Source organism: Lagopus leucura, unplaced genomic scaffold (genome assembly GCF_019238085.1).
Source record: "Lagopus leucura isolate 7727_CA_CO unplaced genomic scaffold, USGS_WTPT01 Super-Scaffold_739, whole genome shotgun sequence".
Lineage (NCBI taxonomy): Eukaryota > Metazoa > Chordata > Aves > Galliformes > Phasianidae > Lagopus > Lagopus leucura.
Genome location: NW_024962255.1, coordinates 17,122,157 through 17,146,387, shown reverse-complemented (window position 1 = coordinate 17,146,387; position 24,231 = coordinate 17,122,157). Strand labels below are relative to the sequence as shown.

At 40.8% G+C, this 24,231-nt stretch overlaps 1 protein-coding gene across 4 annotated transcripts in view; it reads left to right on the top strand.

The window, feature by feature from the left end:
* MARCHF8 (membrane associated ring-CH-type finger 8) overlaps window positions 1-24,231 on the top strand; it is an 82,786-nt gene that overhangs the window by 46,603 nt on the left and 11,952 nt on the right. For all 4 annotated transcript variants that reach the window (XM_042863155.1, XM_042863154.1, XM_042863152.1 and 1 more), the window contains one exon: window positions 14,484-14,534. In XM_042863155.1, coding sequence (XP_042719089.1) covers window positions 14,484-14,534 — 51 coding nt within the window. The remainder of the gene's footprint in view (window positions 1-14,483; window positions 14,535-24,231) is intronic.

Below are 24,231 nucleotides of genomic sequence, written 5' to 3'. Positions count from 1 at the left end.
GTGGTAATTTAAGAAGCAAAATAAAGGTAGCCTTTGAAAAATACTAGTAGAAAAAAGGCTAAATTAATATAATGCTATTAAAAAGTCAAACTAGATACATGCAGTGTTATTCTGGCCCAAGAACAGACTTTTTTTCCTCCTTTTTTTTTTTAAGGTGGAGGGAGTATTTTGTTTTGTTTTGTTTTTTTAAGGCATTTTAATGTGTTAATCGATGAACTAAGGAACTTTGATGCATATTCCAGAAACTCATTCTGGAAGAGTGGTGGGAGCTGGGATTCTTTTGCTAAAGGATTCCTGAAAAGCAATAGCTATAGGATGCTATTAATGTTCCTATTTTTGTAGTCCATTATCTTGAAAGTGGGCAAAATACAGCAGGGACAAGGACATTCTTTGGGTGGGAACAGTTGGAAAGGGAGTTACGGATTCTTTGTTATTAGATATTTTCCCCTAGCCCATGAAGAATAGTATGAAGCAGACCTTTGAGTCCACTTTTCTTTGGTGCTTCAAACCATTAATAGTTTCTGCAACTTGTCTTTCATCAGAAGATCTACATTTTTCATCCAAAATTCACGAAAACGGAGAAATTCTCATCTTCTTGCCCTTAAAAAAAAAAAACAACAGAGAGGGCGATTGTTTTCTTTCTTATTCTCCTTAGTTGTTTTGCAGGCTATTTTGCTTATTACTTGCTCTATCCCCCCTTTCCCCCCTTCACCTTTTCCTTTTTTTTTTTTTTTTTTTTTTTTTTTAATTATTTAAGAGCTCATGTAGCAGCTGCTTTTGATTTGTGGAAGCAGAAGCGGAAGCATTCTCGCATATCTGACTCCAGGGAAGAAGTTAACATACTTTTCACCAAGAGGAAAAGAAGGATGAATACAGTTATATTTGAAATGAAAACAGATCATCTGCAACATCAAGAAGTCTGAATTTAACAAAGAGAAAGCATAAGGTTCTGAAGAGCAGTGGGAAGTGAATTTAAGGATGTTCATTTTAGTGCTAGCATTTTTGCAAGTTGTCCTCCGTAACAGAGGCTTCTTTACCATTTACAGACATGAGCCAGTTTTACAGTCAGCACTTTTCTGGAGTGAAAATATCCTATGCCGTTCTTTTCAAATGGGAAAACAGATTTGCGAAAGTTTTGTATCAAAGGCCATAAATATCCGAGCAAGGAATACATATCCTGCATCCCAAGCCTGTGGCTCAGTGGTCATCCTAACTTTTGCTCTTATTCTAGGATGCTGTCAGTAATACAAATAAGATCAACTGCCCCATCCTTGCAATTCAGCGGTCACTGCAGGACGTCTCTTGTAAGAGAGCTTCTTGGGCTTGTACTGTACTGCATCCTTTGGGATTCGGCCCTGTTCAGTTCAAGATTTTTCTCCATTAAATTAAATAAAAATGCAGGTTGTAGGTTTATCTACATATTATACACATGTATGAATATGTACATGTAGACATATATATCTGCATTTATTTTAATGCATTTGACATTCAATACGCCTGGCTGCTTTTGCTCATATCTAGTACACTGATGTCCATCCTTCTCCAGTGTTTGTTGTCTGATTGCTGTAGTCATCTTTGTATTATTTTTATTGGCTCATTAGCTTTCTGAAGGAGCTCCAGCCTTTTGCCACATTTTAAAATGTCTATCACCACAGAGACCTGCTCTTGAATTCTGTTCTTTCTTGAAAACATCAGCTGAATTTGGCACAGTGTTCTGATTTTTAAATGGCATCTAGATAGGATGTCCCAGTCCTGCTTGGAACCCTCTGGTGTTTGTAACTCTTGTTAGTGCATTTAACTCCATATCTTTCAGGGAACAAAAATCCTGCTGTGATAGTATTTGTTGGAAGAGTGTATTTAACTGGAAGGCAAATCTAATGCTTCACCTCTGAGGGCTGTTGGCTAGCATAAAATAAAATCCTCTTGGATTTAAAAATGATTACGGTCATTTTTGCTAAAGCTTGCAGGACTTCCCTTGTACCCAGGATTAGATCAGCTGTGTTTCTATCCATTCAAGTTTCTTGATATAGAAGCCTCCAAGAAGTATTTCCAGATTATTTTCCTATTGTGATAGGAAATGATGCAGAAAAACCAATATAGATAGTACAAAGGTGGGAGAAAATAGCTGATTCACGTGGTCAAAGCTGCAGCTAAGAAATAAGGGTGATAGAAGGCATGAGTAGACAGAGAAAAAGCAAGTATGATATGGGATAAGATGGTGTGGGGACAGTGGAGGAGGCTGAAGGTGCAATTGATGTGATCCCTGGTTCTTTTGTTTTTCTCCTTGCTGAATCTCATTGCTGTGGAATGATACAAAACGATGCTTACTTGCAGGCAGTGTTTATGTGTGGGCTTTGCTGTTTCTCACCCTGTCACTCTCAGAAGCAGCTCCTATCTTTTAATCCCCTTAAGCCTCTAGTCTCTCACCAAAACACGTCCCTCCTGAAATGTAATCCTCTTACTTCAGTTCCACGGTTACAGTACTTATGTGTGTGTGCTTAGGAGCGTGGGCAGCAAGGTTTCTTTCTGCCAAAGGCTAAAAAAATCAAAATATCAACATGCCAGGATCTTCCAAAGAACTGTTACCTAAAGTAGTGTGTGTTAGTCTTGATCCTAACTCCCAATTTTTTAAAAAACCCTTTAGTTGCCTTATGCTGTGGTGCCATGATAGTTTTTCTCATGAGTCATCAAACTTAGAAATCCAAAGGTCATTCACTGCACAGCCAGGGATGTGCAAGGAGGATTGAGGACCACATTTACAAGTAAATGGGACCTGACAGTAAAGTTTCAAGGAGGAAGACTGGATGAATGTTCTTCCAGCTTTGCGCAAGAGCTTACTGAAATGTAGCTGTGCTTTACCAGATGGCAGCTCTTCAGGTAGATCACAAAGTCTGATAGTCCACATGAAAATCAGTGCACTGACAGATTCCAGGTTGGAGAGTCATGTTCTACTACTGCAAAAAATGGAAGGGTAAGATCTCAATGATGGTTTCCTTGCCCTGGCACACTGAATGTGAAACTTATCCTGTAAAAAAATATTGTGCAAAAACATGTGCAGTATTGAGCCATATGAGAGAATCTCTGCATGTCAGTGTAGGACAAGAAAGGCTGAATTTCTGAGGGCAATATAATTTCTGCTTACCTCAGGTTTCTCGTCTGCCTATTGACGATCACATTTGCCTGCTGCAGGATACTGGTGTAGAACATCAGCAGTGTATGCTGCAAGTGTCTGTACATTGCAAACTGGCCACATCATTTCCCTCTTACAGTTTGTGTTGACTTCTTATTTTGAGCTGCTGCCTAATGCTGTTGAGCACTAACCAACTGAGGTAATCCACTTTGAATGGACAGTAGTGGTTTATAGGAAAGATGTTAAACAAGAAATATGTTCATTTTGTGCTAAAGTTTCAGACCTGTGATACAGCCTTATTTTCAGTGATGATTTGAGTGTGTTACTTAAATGTATATTTGTCTTATGAGAGGTTCTATCACTTTTACATGCCCTTCTCAGTATGCTGCACTCTGTCCTCCAAGGTACTAGTAGCAGAAAGAAACCTCAGAAGTGTTACTTTTTTTCTTTATTGTGTTCTTAAAGTGCTGCTTTTGTAACTTAGCATTCTGCTGCACTATGCTATCTTTTGCATTTTCAAAAGTAAGAGGAATCAGAAATAGATGTTTTAAAGAGGAAAAAAAAAAACCAGAAGTTCTACTTCTGGATCAGAACCTTGTTGTAATGGGATAAGCAAGCACTGTCAATGTGATCCCTGGGGCATAAAATCATACAATCCAAGGATCCTTCCCTTTGAGTGAATCCTCTCTGCTGGACTCTGGAGCCTATGGGGAGCTCTTTCTTCTATCATTTTAGCCTCTCATCAGCTCCATTACAAGTGTAGAGCCTAAGAGAAAATGTTGCCTCCCCAGAGGTCTGGCTTTACAGGTATTTCTGTATGCCTTCTGAAAATATATAATCATGTAGCAATTCTCTGAGGTTTTTTGAAAGTGAGTTTTAAAAACTACAAAATGTATTTTTGATAAAATCTGTTATCTTCTGAAGCATCCACAGATTTCATAGCTGTGCAATATTATTTCCACAGATAATGAACATGTACAGCAATGAACAAAGGGAAGAAGAGAAGTGAGTTTTTTTAATCCAGCTTTGGTGGGGGTAATTTTAAAAGCTGTTTGACAGAAGCAAATCAAATAAGCTAATACACTTTTTCTGAAACCTTTGATGCAATTTCCTGTGACAAAAACTGCCCTAGCTCAAAGCTGTAGGGAATGAAGGACAGGAGATTTACTGCGAATATGGGACTTATTTATAAACCTTTCCCCTTGGGAAACAAACTTTAGAGAATGCCATGTCAGCACATGCAAGAATGCAGCGCAGTCTCCAATAGGTCAGGCAGTGTTCTGACAGCTGCAGCTTATTTTCTGTTTCATATGCATAAATGCGAGAGACAGAGCAACCCAGTGAAGTGAATTGTTTAATACTACTGACATAATATCGGTATTTTTCAGCTGATGTGCATGTCTTTCTGTAAAAATTTCTAAAACCAAGCAGGATTTTACTGGAACTGGTGCATGAGAGTTGAGGAAAGAAAATGAGTGAGTGTCATCAGATAAGTGGAAAAGCTTCTGTTTCAATAGGCTAATGGCCCTGAGATTTTATTTTAGCAGAAAATGCAGGCGTTCCCTGGACTGCAGTGATAAATTTAGTTCTTGTACAGCTGCTGGCATTCAGCTTCAGGCACACAAAAACTTCAGCCCTCCTGTTAGACTGTGGCTGCTGTAAAGGTTCCCAGCCAGGTGAAGAGCTGTACTCTTTGGAGGGCTCTTCTGCAGCCAGGAAGTCTTGTTAGTCTCCCCTCTGATTGCTTCTGATGCTCTTCCACTGTAATCTGACACAATTTTAGGATGAGAGTGATAAATGTGACAGCCCTGAATGGGAGTGTGCTTGGAGGTGCTCTGAGCACCTTGCTCAGTGTTCACACCACCTGCTCCTAAAACATCATTCTTTTTCTTGCTGTTTTCTGGCCATTATGTTGTCAGCCCTACTGTGCTCAGGTCACTGGGCTCATCCCTGCTTTATTCAGCTTGCACAGCTCCATTGGCTGCATGTTGCTCGGTGTTAGTGCTGCCCAGTGCTGCATGGGGTTCCTACTTCTCCCTGCTGAACATCAGGCAAAGGTATATATATCGATGTGCAGGGGGAATGTGTTTTTGTAGCAAGCTTTTATTGCAATTTCTTTTTTTTCTCTGTTTCTCATGCTGTAAGACAAGTCAGTGTTTTTATAAATTCTCTAGGTCCCAATCTGCTAAAGTGTGCCTAACACGAGTTGCAGTTCCTGAAATAGTTTTTTAGGATTAGAATGTATGTTGTGCTCAGTCTGAGTCTCCCTGAACCCACTGGGATTTCTTGTTGGCTACAGTGGGGCCGCAATAGCTACACAGAGAGCTGGTTTATTGCTTCCTCCAGGAAACAATGGTAGATAAGATCAAGCAAGGTCAGTGACTTAGCCTGCAGTAACTGGCTTGCATCTCCTGCTTCTGGGTGTTCTTCTGAAGATGTGGGACACAGCTGTGAAGGTACCTTGCTTAGCTACATGTATTTTCTTCACTTGATTGGAAGAAAAAGTAAATAAATGATGTGCTGCTTCAACTGTCCACGTATAAAGGCTTCTCTATGTTGTATTTGTGCATTTCTGCCCTATCTGCTGTTCTCCTGAGAGGCTGATCTCCTGATGTGATTGATTTCTTGGTGGAATTCCCCCAACTTCTAAAAAGTCAGGATTTATTCTCTAGATACCATATGCAAAAGCCATTGATTTACCCTTGGCTTTTGTACTGTTTCAGTATTCATTTCCACTCAATCCTTTTCTGTGTTGGCATTTTGTTGGCATTGTTGACTGCTGTTATATTTTGAAGACAGAAAAGATCTGGTAAGGTCTCCTTTTCAAGAAGCACTACTGCTGAATACAGAACTAAAACAGATGCCCCTGTCAGAATGGGGCTGATCATTTTGCTTTTCATGTCTTTGTGGAAGATTTTCCCATTATCCTCTTTGGCCATACCATCATTTTTTTTCTTTTCCTTTAGTAACTTTTTTAAATAAAAAGTTAAAATTATCATCCTAAGCTAGCATAAATCTGTAGGATTTTGTTTTCAGCCTGTTTTCCTACTCAGAAGAGATTAGTATAAGAGGAGGCAAAGTATAAAAAATTTAAAGAATTTAAATATCCTGAATGCTTGTCTTCCCTCAAAAAAATTTCTATAATCAATTTTCATTTGTGAGCATAAGCTATTGTGACAGACACAGTAGAGAAGGTGGGAACATGATGTATGCATATCACACTGATCAATATCTGTATACTGGATCACATCAGCTGTTAGGTGGACAGATAAATGCTAAATTCTGCTCCTGTATCAGGGATGCACTTAATTAGTGATGTACAGGAAAGAAAAACAGAACATGTTAAATTTCTGCTTCAGTGCTTTCCCTTTGTCCTTTTCATTCTTTTCCCCTTGCTGTCTCAGATGTGTAGTACTGTACTCTCCCTGTGCCTGCTGTATGGGTGGAAGGTAACCAGAGCCAGCAGGATTTACTCCTATAAGTAACAGATCCTAAGCATTCCTTGCATGACTGAGTGCCAAAATATTTTGCAGATGAACAATGCAGTATTTCTTAGTTTCACAGTTTCTGAAACTTGTTTGTTTGTGACTCTTGGGAACTCAGCAATCTCAGTTCCCTTAAAGTTAGTAAACATGTTGATCTTTAAAGTGAAACACCCTGACTGTGGCTTTGAAGTAAATGACTACAGATTTTTAGGCTACAGGAGTAAGTACATTTAGAGCATATTAAATCCCCAATGTTTAGGGATTTTGCAGTGTTTACCACTGTGCCAATGAGAATTTGACAGTAAGAAATGATGTGGCTTGAGTCACTGTTTCACAGACAGGACTGTTGGCAAAGGGAGGTGCTCAGGAATGGTGTGCTGCCAGGGCTTCTCCTCTGCCTGCTCCTGGGTCGCTTCCTAATAGCATGCATGTCAAAGACCCACATGAGACCAGCTGCACTCTTAGCTTACACATATTTCCTCTCAGAGCAGTGTTTTCCATCACTTAGGTTGGTTTACTTATGGAAGGACAGCAGAATGTATTGCTTCTTTTTAGATATTACTCCTTGTGTACTCTCTCACCTTACAGTTTATTTTTGTTAAGAACAATGTTTTAAAACTCTCCAGAACATCACAGCTCACATTTTTACAAGGATCTTGCTCTAACTGGTTCGGCTGTGTAACTTTAATGAGTTATCTGGAACCTGATTCCTCATTTAGCTAAATTTGTGTGGTTGTTTAATACTGAGTTTTAAATGCTGTGCGTCAGAATAATTTGCAATTTGCACAGTTAAAAATGGGAGGATGAAATCTGAGGCAAAACCACACTGGTATGCAGTGAGTGGGTATTGCTAAATAGTGCTGATACTTATTGGTACTCTTTCAAGAGCTTTTTTGTCATTTTACTTTGATGGTATCATGTTAAATGTTACTAAAAAATACACTGAATGTTTTCCCAGTGTCACTTCGGGAGATTCCACAGGATTAGCAAACCGTGCAACCAAGTACAAGGGACATATGATAGCATGCAGTCTGTTCTTTCTGTAGACAGCTGAATGTGCAAGTTGTGTAGACACTGAGAAAGTCCGGCTCCACCGAGAGTTATCTGGGCTGCAGGCTTCCGATGTCTGTTAGCAGCTTGAGAAATTCCAAATTACCAGTTGCCTAGAGGGAGTTTTAATCTGTGAATGTTTAAAATAGTCAATTGCTTTGGCATGTTGACATGTGTAGTGTACCATGAGAATTCCAGCAGTTGCATTAAATGCATTTACTCTACAAAAGACAGAATGTTATTCCTATTAATCTGTTCATAATTGCTGGCTTACTTGTTCATAGCCTTCTTTCTGCTGTTAAACACATAAAATGGTTTGAAATGGCGTTTTCACACAGGTAAGCTTCATGCATGCTGCTTCCATTACCAAGAAAGTTGCATGGTTTTGAATAATGACCTTTGTAGTTCATATAATTTGTTCACCAAGGAAAGGATTCATCTTTATGTGTTGCAGCCATAGGTGTGCATCCATTTTAGGTTGTCTGGCAACAGCAAGATAAGAACTTCCATAGAACATCTTAGATGCCAAAGTCTTTGCAGTTTACTGTTTGTTACAAATTGGGCACACGGCACATGAATATGTAAGTGTGCAAATGGATGCAATGTTAGTGAAATGTGCCAGGCAGATGGTTTTATTCAGAAAGGAAAGCTTGCATTTGCAGGCCTGGCAGCCCCAGCTCAGTAGCAGTACTGTCTGGAGGTAGATACTATGAACAAGCAGAGATGCAAGGCTCAGATGTAGTTACTGTTCTTTGATTAGATGTCTTAACATGTCCTTGCCTGACTCTTCTAGCTGCATGCTCATTTATGAACCTTGATGATATATAGAGTTATTTTGTGGATAAAACATTGAAAGGAATAAAATCCAAGACATTTGCAAAGTGCTGGCTTTATAACCGTTAGTATATTGCTCTTCTATAAGGCCCCTTGACTGCCAAAGGAATACAGACCACATTCATTTGATATGATGCTAAATAGCATTTCCTGCTGAAATAATGAAATGCTGGGTTCTGTCAGTGACAGAACCTTTGTATTTTAACAATCCAATGGTGCTGAGAGACAAAGAAAGTAATTGACAAAGCCATTTCCCATTTTTTCCCCTTATACAAGTCACTCTGGACAATTAAGTGCACGTACTGATACTGTCAACAATAACAACCTCCCTGCCCGAACTAAAAGCATATGTTCTTTTCACTTTCTACATTTCAGGTATAGAATTGCAGTACAAGATTTGCATAAGCACTGAGAAGAGGTTGTTTGGAAATCTGATCACAGTTATGAAACCTGAAACAATACCTGGGTGTGTGCGGCTGCATGTCTGCAGAGCAGCCGAGCGTTTGTGCTCTCATGGTGGGGCTCAGGAAGAACCAAGTTTCACTCTGCACCGACTTTTAGCTACACGTGGCAGCTCAGTCCTGAGTAATACAGAAGCAAAATCCAACCATTTCACCAGGGTATTTTTCTCTTCCTTCCATCCTGGCAGGGACATGCAAGTCGTGTTTGTTCAGGGTGCCCTCTTGGTAAGGCTGCGTTAACACTGAGTTTGGAGGCAGGATGGTGTACTACCTTTGTTTTGTGAGTGCATGAGAGCACTTCTGACTACCAGAACTGCTGTCAATGGATTGACAGCACCCTTGGCTCAGGCACTAGGAACTGGTGATTTGGGTTCACGTGGCTGTGAGAGTTACAGAGCTGTTGTATTTAGTGGAAAAGGGGTATTTTTGGTAGGGAAGCAAGGATAAAATAACTTGAAGTTCTGAATATGGAAGGCTAAGGTGAGTGGGAGGGTGAAAGGGAGGTGTCAACTGGGAGGTCTCTGAATTGAGGAGGTGAGAGCCATTATGTGAGGGTAACAGGAGTGGTAGCAGGAGGGAAGAGAGCCAGTAAGGTGGGGAGGGCAAGCTGGAGAGCTCTTCAGGGAGCACCTATTCAGCTCCTGAAGGAAGAAGAGTGCTCTGTCATCATGGTAGAGAGCAAATTCAAAGGATAGGGAAAGAAAATTGGGAGGGGGATTCAAGCACTGGCAAGCAAGTACATCCAGAATTTAGAAACACGTGTGCTACAGTAGGAACTGGTAGCAGTTTTCCTTTTTGTAAATCATTTCCCCCCTCCTACCTTCCATGTTGTTTCCCTAAGTCAGGATCTGACAGGACATTAGAGCAGCAGCTGGCGGTGAGTGACGAGGGGGAACTTAAGCCCTGCTGACTTAGAAGCTTTTTTTTATTATTATTATTACTATTTTTTTGAAGTGCCTGCCCAGTGATTCTAGTTGAGTAGGATGAATTTTGAAAGGTAGGATTCCCATTATCCCATGCAGAAAAACTGATTTGCTAAAGGAGAGCCATGCTTGCTTTAAGTGGTGGTAATTGTGTGGTCCATGCTGACAAGTGTTGCATTTGTCTTGACCTTTCCATTGAAGTGCAAAGTCTAATGCTTTTGCAAGAAGGAAGGAGAGCTTGTTTGGAGCTGTAATTATTGGACCAGAATACGTCTTACTGTGCAGTGAGAACATTCTGGAAGTAGTCTCTGAGCACCTGTATTTGTTGGGTACTGGAAGTACTGTAATGGCATCTTTGCCTTTCCACTCCCAACTCAATGTCATTTGTGAATGACCTAGTAGATTCTATGATAAATGTACTGGTGATGAATATAGTATGAAAAGTGAGCTTTTGTTTGTTTGTACTGTGTCTGCCATTCATATGCATCTATTCCAGTAGTTTTCCTTCTATGGCTTTGCAGTTCTTTTCTAGCTTAATGAGCAGAAAGAATACAGTATTCTTAATGTACTGCAGCACTGGAAACACCATCAAGTGCCGTCTATTTAATGTCTTCCACATTGTTTTTATTCTCTTAAGTATAGATTTTTATTATTTTTATTTGTATAAGGGATTAAATTGCACAACTAGACATCATGAAACATGTAGGGTGCTCAGAAAATAATGCCTTCTATTTATTGCTATGGAAACTACAACAGACACAAAGTGCACAGTAACACTATCTGATAGAGCAAATTCTCGGGTACTGAACACTCGTCGTAGCCACCACTATTATGTATGCAGCAATTTGAATAAGTACCTGCATGCCACACTCATAACAATCTGCAGCTATGGAGGTGACCCACTGTCATGGTCACCCCTGTTTAAATACAACACCCACCACATCACTGTGCTCATATCCACTGTTCAGTCTCCGTAAACACTCAGCAAGTGTTGACGAATGTCAATGAGTGCCATTATTTCCTCATGGAGGAATTCAGTGACTTGTCTTTACAGCCATATCACCAACATCTGCCTCTGATGTTGTGGGTGTACATAATAAAATAGGAGGTGTTACTTTTGGAGCAGCCTTCATATACCACTTGGAGATGTTTCTGTTGCGGTTTATTGATTAACAATATATTTTTTTGTCCTTTAGAGAAGCTTGCAAAAAAGCATGATAAGTGCTTGCAGCAAGGATGCTACTTGAGTGGACACAGTTAACTGGAAATTGCTGTTGCACAATGCAACTCAGTTGTTTGTCTGTTCTCTACCCACCACATTTTAAAGCCTGCATGTAAGCAGAGACTCGGAGCTGCTGTTTCAGAAGAACGTTTCTGATTAGAAGGCATGCAAAGATAGGGTCCAAAGTGACCAAAGACTGAAACAATTTCAACAAGGTGGTGGGAGTTGCCTGATAGTTGGAAAGGCCAACCAAACTGAAAAAAAACTGTGTGTGTGTAATTGCAAATCTATTTTGGATCTAGTAGTGGCTATTGTGTCAGTTGTCACTGGTTGAACACGGGCCTGAGCTGATGCTCTTCCTGTTTGTTAGTTTGGCTGCCCAGGGAGGTGGTGGAGTCAGCATCCTGGGAAGGAAACATGGAGATGTGGTACTGAGGAACATGGTTAGTGGGTATGGTGTGGATCGGTGGATGGCTGGACTAGATAAGCTCAGTGTTTTTTTCCAACCTTTAACGATTTTGTGATTCTATGGCTCAAGGTACCATTACGAGGAAAGAATTTGGCCGATCTTGAACAATTTCCTGTTGGCTTTATGGACTTAGCAGTTTTATGTGGTAAAGGAGTAGGAATATAAAAGCGCTTATGTGGCTGAGTAATTTAGAAATATCACACTTTAATATGTGTGCATGCTCTCTCTGTATATACAGAATATTTTCTAAGAGCAGTTTCTGTTTAGAAATGATCACTCTTCCAATAACAAATTCAGCTGTTCACAATCATGTACTGGCAGGAACCTCAGATAGGTACATTCCCAACAACAGATCAACAAAGATGATACAAGCATCTATTTCTCTCACGCTGCTGGCACCCAGCAAGATAAGATCACAGCCGTGGGAGCAGGAAGACTAGTTTCTGTGGTGTGGCTGAGAGTGCATTTGCTCTGTGTTGTGTAAATACAGCTCTTGTTCCCCAGCCTCTTCAGTTATTGAATTTTAGCACATCCTTTTCAACACGGGTACCTGCATAAGTTCAGTCATGCTGCCTCACAGGCATCTTCTTCAGCTAGACAGCAGTACTGGGAAGTGTTAAATTAATGAGGTGAAGAACCTCTACTCTGTTTAATTTTGTCTTCAGGAATTTCGCCTGAAAGTCTTTGATGTCTAGGGCTGCATTTGGGACTGCCAGCTGCGTGGGGCTGTGTGCTACTTCAGGCAGACTCCTTGCCCGCAGGTCTCTCTCCTCACCACCATCCATTTCCTTTGTCCCACAGAGCCGAGCTTTGTTTACCTCCCACACATCCCTGCAAGGCCCGGAGAGCATAGCCCACTTCCCCCACACCTAACACATCCGCAGTGACAGGTTGCTGTACTTGCCAACTTGTGTTGCTCTCTCTTCATCATAGCTTAAGAACATGTCCCTGCCCCCTTTTTTCTTTCTTCTCTATTCTGTAGCTTCAATGAACTTTTTCCTGTTGCTATAGTTACAGTGTCTGATGAAATTAGCTGGGTCCTTTCCTTACAGTTGGAGTTGATTCTTGGCCAGGCTTTTTTTTTGGCAGTAGCCCAGTCTAGTGTTAGTCATCACAGAAGTATCATGCCCATATTCTTTGAGGGTCTCTAGGTGTTTGTTTCTCTTCTAGAAATACTGATATCCACGTAATATAAGCTCATAGTCATCTCTAAAATCAAACTCAGCCTTGTAGGATGCAAATCTGGCATTCAAGTTGAAGGTAATTTAGCTGTTCCAGGTCTCATGTAAATCCTTGCTGATTTTTTATTTGGCTATCAGTCAGAATCTGTGGGGGTTCCTTTGCTACATCTCTGTTCTTTTGAAAGACTGTTTCGCTGCCTTTTAGATACTCAAAGTCCTACATAGAGAGGATTTCAGAATACCATATTTGCTTCCTTGAATTTTTAAAGGAGAAAGTGCAATTTATATCCATCGACCAAGGCAGTGCCCATGACTGTGTTAGGAGAAAGAGCCTGCCTGGTTTTGTGAGCATATGCTCAAATTTTTCCTTGCCTTCTCTTTTCTCAGCACAGAGCTCTCAAGCTGCTCAAGGAGTGTGCTGAAGGAAGGAATGTCTGGGAACACAGGGATCCCAAAGTGTGGGTGTAGTGCCTGGGTGGCCTTAATGTGGGTTTTGGTAGCTGAACATCTCTTGAGTTGTAGCAAACCATAAACATAAGGTCTAAAACTAAAAGCATTATATCTGAGCTGATCTAGAAGTAATTTAAAGTCAATTCTTTTTTAAAAAAATATTTTTATTTCTCTTATGTTCCCATTTGTTATGTATGCAGGAGTTCTGTTCTCAGGTTCTGTCTGATCAGTTGGTGCCAATGAGAACTGGGAGAGGATGCTATCAAAGCATCTCTGTCAGGCTGCTGGAATGCCGGATGGAAGGGTGCACTTCTAAGAGCTTCATGGAGCCCATAGGAAAAAGTAGTAAATATGCCCTGTTTCGGGTGTTTAAGTCTCGAACAAATTTGTCTCCCAGCTTCACAGATGTAAAGAAGCAGTGGTATAGATATGTAACCAAATGTTAAGACGTGCTCTGTTTGAAATAGTTTTTTGAAGGATTTGTTTCTTGCTGGATTTTATTCAGAAAAGCAAACAAGCCTTTGCAGATAAGTTTCCAGGTTTTACCAGTGGAACAATCATGTCTAGTAGCATTTATGGTACATGGATGTTCGGAAAGCAGGAACCAGTAAATGATGAAACATCATGGTGAAACCTACAGTTTATTTTGGTAGTAGTTAAGATTGTCATCCTTGTCAGTCAGGGTTTGCATACTGAAAAGTAACAGATACATTCATCACTGATTTCAGTTTCAGGAATTTCAGCTTTTCTGTTTTCATCCTGTGTGATATTTCCAGTTTAATTCTGAGTTCTGTGGTAGATAGGAAGTTGCTCAGTAACTCCGCTTCATTTCCTGAAATGACATACATGTGGTTATTCAGAATTGTTGCAGAACATCACTGGGATACTTTTCTTTACATCACTGTTTCCTTGAAGCAAGAGCTGTTGGTTTTAGTGGTTGGATGTTTGCCTTTGGATGTCAATGAGGCAGAGCCGAGAAACATCCTTTCCAAGACAGATGGCATCTGAGGAAAGGGCTTTGCAGTAGTGATAGAGAGGTCATTGTTCTACTATTTCTCAGTTTGTACTTGTCTTGCCTATTTGATTTTCAGCATGTAATATGTAGTTAAGCAAACAAAACAGCTTAGTAAATGTGTCAAATCAGACTGATGCCGATATAAGCAACATCCCCAGAAGTCACAGCTCTAACATGTTCTCTATACTTGGTTTATAATAGCAGCTTTAAAATACTCTCGTAACTGATTTACTCTTGCAATAATCTTATTCTTCCTCTTTCAGAATGAGAAGGCTTTGGGGCATTCTGTGAGCCGCTCTAGTAACATCTCAAAGGTATGTTCCTCAATGTAACTCAGTCTTTGATAAACTTGGGGGATAATGGGATTTCTTTCATTTCAAATTTGAAGTGATAGACGTCACAGTGTGACCAGTAGAAAATGCTGCTTATGGCTGTCTGTAATTGATAGTCACTCTGCTGAAACATTAGAATTCTCTGGTGTTATGCAGATTGTCTTTACAGGTCAAATGAAATGGAAGCTACAGTAGGTTTTCTCTTTCACACTGTCAGCCTCCTTAGCTTGATAGGAGCAAGATAGATGACAGATGCCTGAGATTTTATCTTGGGAAAAAAGTGCTCCAAAACTATCACTCAAGTATGGCTGGGATTTCCCCATAAGCTGTCCAGTTTTATGTGAGATGGGTATAACCATGCATCCATAATGTGTATCAGATACATACTTAAATATTGTTTTATTGTCACCTCATTTGAATAATATTGGTAGTGTCATGAAGTGCAGTGTTATTAGGGCATGGCTATGTAAGTATTCTAAAGCGGTTTATATCACATAGTCTGGTCTCGTAAGGGAAGCGTGATGAACTGCCTATTCTAATGCTTCAGTTTGACAAATGCACACGTCAAAAACACAGTCGCTTTATGTCATCAGGAAAAAAAAAAATAAACCTTCTTCCAAAAGAACTTGTTGCAAGAACATACTTGCTACTCCTACTTCTTACCAGACTTTAATTAGCTGAAATCTAATGTGCTTTCAGCATACCTTGTTGCTTACATGGGTACAATTGTTTGAAGGCTTTGTGCAAGCAACACTGTGCTGGCTGGCTAGTATTTTTCATGGGGTGCATGAGCCTTAACCTGTCTTTTTCAAGGTTATTGTTGCTGGTGATAATGACTTCTAATGACAGAGTGAGTCATTGTGTCTGTGACACGTTCAAGTCACGTTATTCCATTTTGGGTACTTCAGGATACGTGAAGTTGTTTGTGCCTATCTCCAGCAAAGGAAAGAGTGGCTGCTTTTTATGGCTTATATGAGCACAGACAACTTTCACTTTGGAGCAGAAAGACAAGATTGCTGGATGTCTTAAATAACAAGTAGGGCAATTGCCCATTGCTTAAGGCATTGACCAAGCTGAAAGTGGTATTGTCATGGAGCAGTGCAGCATTATCTTTTGTGTTCAGCTTCAGAAAAAATGTATTCACACAAAGGGGTTTGGAGTAAGCATAATGTGAGTGTAACTTCTGATTCATCCTCTCCCAAAACAGGACTGTGCCTATCCCTTGTTGCCCTTGGTCTTCTCTTCCTAGGACCTTTTCTTGGATTTTCAGGCATTGTTCAAAAGAAATGGCAATTTTTATCAAGTATCATTGTACTTTTCCCAGAGTGTGCAAAATTCAACATAAGATGCCTTTCTGCAGCAGCTGTTTCATTCCTATTCCCTCTGTTGTTCTCACAGAGGAGCCCTATCCCAGCAGAAGCAGCATACATAAAACTGGCTGCACAGTTCATTCTTAATTCATCGAGAGCTGTTGGTGCAGTGGGAAGGACCTGACTTTCTGGCAGAGCTCTCTCTGGGAGCTCTGGCAAGTGAGACACCAAGATTTGCATTCTTCTTGAAGCACTGAAATGTTCAAAGTTTTACAACACACAGCAATCGGCTAAAGTTCTCAAGGGGAGCAGAAGTCAGCTTTGCCAGTTCAACTTGTGAGAACTGTTGGTTCCAAACATGAGCTTCCCAGAGGTACAAATGTTCTTATGTCCCTCTGTCACCTGCATCTGATCCATTCTGTGCTGCTGCTTCATTCTGGAGATTGCTCCTAGCAAGGGCAAGAGGTGGAAGTGCCTCTGGTGAAATTAGTCAGAGATTTACCTCATTCATCTGCATGCTACCTTGTGCATCCAGACAATTCAGTGCTAAGCTGCAACAATTTATACTGCAGCCTACAAGTTGGATGGCTGTCACAACCAATTTGTAGGGCAAACCAGGAAAGATTATAGTTAGCAGGATATTGCGTAGAAGCTTGAGTACATGGAAAATGTCATTTGTTCTGAAGTTTAATAGGAAAGTACCTTTTATGTCTATCTAGAATAGTGTAATGACCTGGCCAATAAAGCAGATTGAATGCGTGTAAAGGAAAACGTAAGGAAGTGCTTGGCTGCCTGTATAGCCCTTTCTGCAGTCCTCAGAGCTTTCTGTCACTGCACCGTTCTAAGAGGAGCTATGTAACAAAAGTTGAGTTTAATCAGCTATGTGCTTCTTTTCCAGATTGTGTGTGTGTGTGTGTGTGTTTGTGTGTTTACAGAAGCAATGATCACACTTTCTGCAAATGACTGTTGCAGCTATTTTTTTTCCCCACTCAGATCTAGCTTACAGTATAGCTGCTACAAACGCTTGGTGCTGGCACTTGATTCAAAGCCCTTTCTGGTACTGATATGTCATTACGAACCTGCTGTGATTATTACTGTGTGTCTTTCCACTGTTCTCAGTTGTACAGTACAACGTGAGTGGAAAGGATTGAGTCAGAACACAGCCTCTAGCCAAGAGAGGATGCTGCGTTATTCAGTGTGACTGAGGAAAGGAGCTGATGCCGTAGGGCTCAAAGTGGTCAAGGAGGGAGGCAGGCAGATGGCATGGCTAAAATGAGATCAGCTGGTGAAGGTAGCGGGGCCTCTCTGAGCATAGACCCCAAGTGCTGGGGCCATGTGGAACAAAAGGGGCAAAAAGGGCAGTCCTTCAAGAGCAGATGCCAAGAGAAGCTGAAGAGATGCTGGTCCATGCTGGTACATGTGGCCAGGCCAAGAAATAAGAATGTGAACATTTGGCTGGGGATGATGGCCAGCAGTAGCAGAAAAAGAAGTAGGGAATAAGATGTAGGAGGATCTTCTTGTGATGCTATTAGATTTTGTGCAGTCTGTTACGCGCTGGGGGATGTGGCATTCCTCCAGACCTTTCTTTGCTTTTTTTGGTGAGTATATTTCAAACACTCCTTTTAAATCTGCTCCACAAAAAAACATGTTTAAATTTATGGAATCTTTTCTGTATTTGTTTTAAAATTAAAAAAAAAAAAAAAAAAAAAAAAAAAAAAGAGGTATTGGAAGGAGATTGAATTGATTTAGCCATAGGACTCAGTCAGACAAGGCCCAGTTGCAAACACCATGTTCAAGACCAGTGACAGTGATTGGAACATTTCTGACTGACACACAACTATGCAGGCTGAATTCACATCTCAGCTCTATGCCCTCAGCCAGCGTTTTTACCAAGAAGCCACCATTCATTAGTAAATGCCTTCATCATACAAGCCATACAGAAATAATTAACCTTAATAAGCTTCATCCTCTCTACATAGATAAAATTGACCCAAAAGCACAGCTAGTCACTGAGAGTAGCTAAAAAGAGGATTTTCACAGTATTGATAATTCACATCCTCTGCTCTTAAATAAATAAATTCTGCTAACAAGCAAATTAAATGGGATACTGACAAAGCTGATCTGTAAATAGTTATCCTCAAATTAGTGATATTGTTTAGCATTAAAGTGTCTGGTAAACTGATGATGTGATGTAGGGAAATATCTTTAGGTCATCTGTGTACTGTTCCTGTCATCTGGTTTCTCTGGAGGGCTGATTTTAGTGTTCAGGGGAAGTACCTTTTAGTCTTATTTTCATAGCCCTCTGAGAGGTAAACTTTGAAAATGCTAATACTGAGATGGCAGCTCAAAAGTGAACTGCTTAAAAAATGTAAATGCTTTGTCTTTTCTGAAGGCCAGCACAGCTTTATCTTTTGAGCAGGAGCACATAGTAAAGTATTAAATTATTCTTGGACTGAATGGCAGCCAGTGCAGATGCAAAGTGGTAGCCTAAGCTTGCTATGAAATTTAAAATCCATTTAGGCTGTTCATCAGCTTGGAACAGATTTAGAAAAGCATATGAATACACACATCCACTGTTGCCTGAAGCTTTGATGGATTCAGTGAGCATTCGTCCATAGAAAAGCTGTCCAGGTTTTTTAGTTGGTGAGCTGAACTGTCCTGTAGTCTATCAGATGACCAGGGCTCCCTGCGAAGGTCTGCTGTCAGAGGTGCTCTGCCCAGGTACATGAATCTAGGGGAAAAGGGAATGGGGAAAGAGAAGTTGCTTAAACAAAATAAACTCTGATACGACTGAGATGCTCTGGAAAAACAAGACTGCATAGTGTAAAGGTGAAGGGATGCACTTTTCCCCACTCAGAAAGGTAGGTGAGCTTGTGCCTGGGCACAGTGTGATAGGGAGGACTTTCACTCCTAGTTTCTAGATGTAATTTTAATTATTGTCATGTACATTATGCAGAGTATGGAACAAAGTTCTTCAAGGAGCCAGCTGCCAGTTCCTGTCAAATTGTTTTCAGAACTATTTGATGGAGTTGATCATCCTGAAAATATCAAATATCTGTTTCCCACATCTTCATGAACAGTGTTTCCTCCTCTGTCCTGTACCTGCGTTTCATCCTTGTTGAGTAAAAAAATGCTCGTTTAATCTAAGATGCTAATACAGTGGAGCATTTGGGACAAACTTAGGAACTCTTTTTTCTTTGGCAGTCGAAGTCATAGTTTTATCATGCATCATTGGTGAACTGTTGTGATCTTTGTTGGTGTTTTTTTTTCCCCCAATATTTCTTCTTACCACTCTCCATTCTAATAATGCATCGTATTTCAGACAAAAAAACTTGCTATCAGCGCGCACTGGAAGACAATGTGGCACGCATCCAGTAGGGAGGAATTGTGTAGACTAGAATTTACTGATATTTGATCCTGCCATGCTGCAATTTAGAAAAAGCCTGTCAGCTGGGGCTGTCTGCCTTTCATGATGTCTAGTCTGCAACATAGATGGCCTCTTCGGCCATTTCAAGTGCCAGCTTGGCCACACAACTAGTTGCTGTCATTGCCCCATTGTTCTTGGGCATGCTGGTCCAGCTGGAGGCCTGCTCTGGAGACCACTTATAATTGCTGGAGGCCACAGCTGCAGTGCAGGAGCCTTCAGTCAGAGTGTACAGCTCTTGCTGGAAACATAAAAATACAAATGCATTGCATCCTTGTGAAGGTGGACGGCTGGAGCAGGAGAATGGTGTAGAAGTGGCCCACATCCAGCAGTTGTGTGGCATGCAATATGATGTCTCTTTCTTGAAGAATAATAGTCACATTCCCTGTGACTCTTAATAGTTGTTTAAGTACCTGAAGAATTGCCCAGTTAGCTATGGAGTTACATTTGTTACATTGTACATGGAGTTACATGGAGTTACATTGTAGCTATGGAGCTACAGTTGCACTTAGTGCTTCTTTTTCACCAAGTCCCCACTTCTGTTTTCTCTCCTGATTTCACTGACTGTTCCTAGATCCTGCCAGGGAACAGATGTGGGATGATTGTTCCTGGTTTCCATGGTGTAAACTAAGGAGGCAGCAGAGCATGAGGATTTCATTGCCTCTGGAGATGCACGCAAGATAAGTGTCGGTCATGTCCACGTCTAGCGGCAGCCCTGCCTTTTTAATACATGTTTAAGTGGCGTCTGTGCAAGACAAATAAAACAGCTTTTTGGTAATGAGTTCTTCTGAAATACAGTGTGAAAACCATCCCTCTGTCTTTCCTCTGTGGTTCTACCACATTCATCGTTGTGATGCGTTAATGCCAGCAGAGATGAATTGGATTCAAACAGAACTCCCAGTGGCCCATCACAGACCTCAGCACTGCATGCTGAAAAGCATCACAGCCTCTGGGTCATTGGGGTGGGCTAGGTACCTGACTGTTCTTGGAAGACAGATGACTCCAAAGCAGTGGTGGTAGATGTCTCCCCTAAGCCAACACCTGCAGTGATTACCTGTGTCTCCATAAGCCCCCTGAGGGTCTGCTTCTAGTTAGAGTTGGCTCAGCAAAGGAGGTCACTGTACTTCTACTGTTCTTACAGGAAGGAGTCAGACAAACTGCTGCCATAGTCTGTTGGTACACGGCACATGTTGTACCCTCGGTCTGTTTGACAGTACATGCAACTACCTTCTTAAGCTTTCTTTTATTTTATTTTATTTTTTTTAAGTTCATCAAAAGTGAGTAGTTTTGAAAGGGGTTCATCACTGTTTAAAATTAAGGCAAACCAGTAATCAGAATTCCATGTTGAAATGTGGGTTGTATTGTGTTTAAATGCACTATTGTTACTTTTGTAGTTCTTTGAAGCTCCTTGTGCTGCACCTCCTCCCAATAAAAGGCTTAAAATTATGCTGCTATCTGTAACTCTTTGTCTGCCTTAATGTCAGTTGTATGGCAAAGGAGAGGTGTACTCTATTATAATATGTGTATAGTGGGAAGTATGTTAGTCACCAGGTCCCTAGCTGAGAGTTCTAGAGATGCTTTTGTAGCCTGGATATTAGGGCCACAGTGTTGGTGCTACTTATGTGGCACCTAAAAAGGGTAAGGTTTGCGATTCTGTGTTGAGGAAAAACTTTCTTTACTTCTTCCGGACTTCCCATCAGTGGAGGAAGTGTAATAAGGTTGTTAAAATGTCTCATGCCCCGTTCTTTAAGATGTGTAATTACTTGTACTGAAGCACAGCTGAGACTGAGACGACAGAAGATATACCCAGAAGCACCATCTCAGATGAGCAGGTTATTTTGGAATACGCTCAAGCCGATGACTTGTTCACTGTGACTTACTTCAAAGATGATATCATTTTTTGAGGCAGGGTGGGTATTTTTGTTTTCAGGTGTGCTGCAGGTAGTCAGCAGTAGACCATTGGAAGAGACCAAGTTCTTTTACCAAGGGATCACAGTTTGCAGAGTGGGGCATAAATGAGAACAACCAGCTATGCCAGCATAAACACATGTTCATGTATGTATCTTGATGGCAGCACTGTAGAGCTGTGGGCTTCCTGTGATTATCCCAGAACCAGAGGGGAGAGAGCCACACTGTGACCTCACTGAATTGCGTTAGATGGGAATGTCAGTGGAAACAATTAACTAACTATTGACCTTTAGTTCCGAGCTATTTTAGGCCACCATTCTGGCTGTACAGAGTAATTCACCGGCATGTAGCTCCTAGGACTTCTTGTTAGAGGTAATAGTTATCCATTGTGAAGGGCATGAATATCCACAGAGATTTAGTGAGTGATTCTGAGGTTAGAAGGGTTGAATTCAAGCTTAGGATGTCTGTCAGTTAACAAACATAGCAGAAACCGCTATGATAAGGACTGCTTTAAAACCTATGACTGCTGTCAACATCATAAGAAGCTTACCCAAAGGTGCTACTACTTGTGAGGCTGGATCAGTAAGGATGGTGGTAAAGGCTTTGCTCCTTTTCCTGGCCTCTTTGGAGCTAAGCCTTGCATGGGAGAACAGTCAGGACTCCAAGCAAGCTCTCTGCTACATTCAACCATCACATCACCTCTATGTCATGTTGTGGCCCTAGGCTGCCAGTATTTCTTCCTTTCTTCTTTTCGTGGCTTTTTTTGCATGTTGGATTCTGGGCAACAGCTTGCATTTTACTGCATTCTTCTCTTGTTGACAAGCTGTGTCTCACCATTACAGGCTCATTGCTGTAACCAGCTAATGTCCTCTGGCAAATGCAGCTAGGGAAATGACTGACATTAAACAAGTGCAAGAAAATAAGTGCTTTGTTCTGTCTCACCTCAGTATCCTATTTGATGTGCAGCGCAACTGTGTAAATAGTTTCACAAGGAAAAGCATGAGAGGAGCAGAGTATGAGAAGAGGTGAGTTGAACCATGGCCATCAGTGGTAGCCACTACTGACATCAGCTTCAGCTGAGGATGGGGCATAGCTTCCTCCAACGTTTTGTTCTTCTACTTTGTGCTGCCTTTTCATGTTTGTTAACTGGTTTTCATTTTTTGGTTGCATTTACATTTAGTCTAAAGATGGCGTAAAAGGCCTCTTATATACATGAAAAAGGAAGGTGGGAGGAAAAGGAAAGTTGCTTCAGATGGTTTTGTAATTATTTTTTTACTTCTGTCAAGCTGCCTGAGCAGTGCTGGCATCTAGACACAGTGATTTTGAAATACAAATGCAATTTCACTGTTTCTTCCTTGTCCCAGCTTTTTGATGTTCCAAGCAATGAGACTTTGACATGCTGTCTTGGTGCCAGGCAGTTGGATCAAGAAACCAGTAATGTGGGTTCAGAAGGAAATTTTGGTTCATTGAATCTAGTCATCTGCTATTAGACTGTCACATTGTATGCACGTCTGTCTTTTTTGGAATGCTTCATTTCTGAAATGAAACAGTAAAGAAAGTGGATTCTTTATAAGCAGAATACCTTCTGTGATTTGCTTGTAACAGAAAACCTGAGACAGATGTATTAACTGATTTGTGACTGCAGTTCCAATAATATATTGCTCTGTTTCCATGGCAGAATATAACGTGGTTTTTTTACTGGTTCAATATTTTGTTTTTAGCAGATTGCTAAATATGTCTTTTTAAATAATTCATTACTTAAGTCACATTAATTTTCATTTGCATAATTACAGCAGCAGATTATAGTGTCAGCTCTTTCACTAACCTGTCTTTCTTTTTACAAAAGTAATTACTGCACTCTTTTTAAGAGATGGGTTTTAGTCAGAGATGTGCCTGCTTTTAGAATAGGTTAAACAGCAAGAAGAATAATTCCAAATAATAGCTGAATTCACCTCACTGTATGATCAGTCCTATGCCATTAGCATGCCCAAGTGGTGTAAAATGTAAGGATGATGCTTTCCAGGATAAAGCCCAAACCTATCTTTACCTGTTTAATTTGTTTTGTCAGTCGTGACATTGTTCAGTTTGCTTTTTGGAGCATGGTTATCCTGCTTTTTTTATTCTGTATATAAACCTAGCTGGCTGGGATGGGAAAGCCACAGCGCCTTGCTGCAGGTTGAGAGGTGTGTGTTTGAGCCTCACCTTTGGCCCCTGTTGGCCCAGTTGTAAGTGGATACCTGGTTTTTCATGCTCACACACCTGAGACATCCTGATGCAATACCAGGAACGTTGCTCTCCACTGCTGTTGGAGCACCTTCATGGTTTGCAAGCTTTACTCGACTGATCAGAAGAACCGTAAACCTGTGTTTGAACTGGGAAATGGGAGCAATGTTTTGCGGGCGTAAGTGAGCTGCACGGCATATCCAGCAGCTGTAGAGTGTGGAAGAAATGGGTTTAGAGATTCTCTGCCCATTAAGGGGTTATGAACATATCCCTCCTCAGTAAAACCTTTGGGAAGTGTTCTGAAGTTTCAGTTTGACGCTCACAACATACAGCAGCAAAAAGGCCTGTAATAGTAGGCTGTCAAGATGGTTATTACCATATTGACTTTAGAAGCTTGTTTCTTAAGTGCTGCATAAGCCAAAGAGCTTAGCTTTTTTGATTTCAGCTGAATTCTGAATTCTACACCTATTTGATTTCACACTGTGGTCGCATGAATGTGGCTACCATTACAGCTTTCCTGCAAGGAGGTGGAAGGCCCTGTTGAGATAGGAGGGGGTGAAAGGCCTCGTGAAATACAATGAGTACTTCAGGGAAGGGTCTGGTTTGGCAGATGGTGCTTATGTGTATATGCCAGTGCTGAAACTACCTCCTCTATAAATAGTCTCTGTGTCTTGTGGAAAAAAGAAAAAAGAAAAAAAAAAGCTCCTAATCTCTTGTCATTGTTGTAAGTGGAAGGATTAGCTATTAGGTGGTAGCTAAATTACAACTAGTCTGCATACACACCTCCATCTAATTATGCTAATTACTGTAGCAT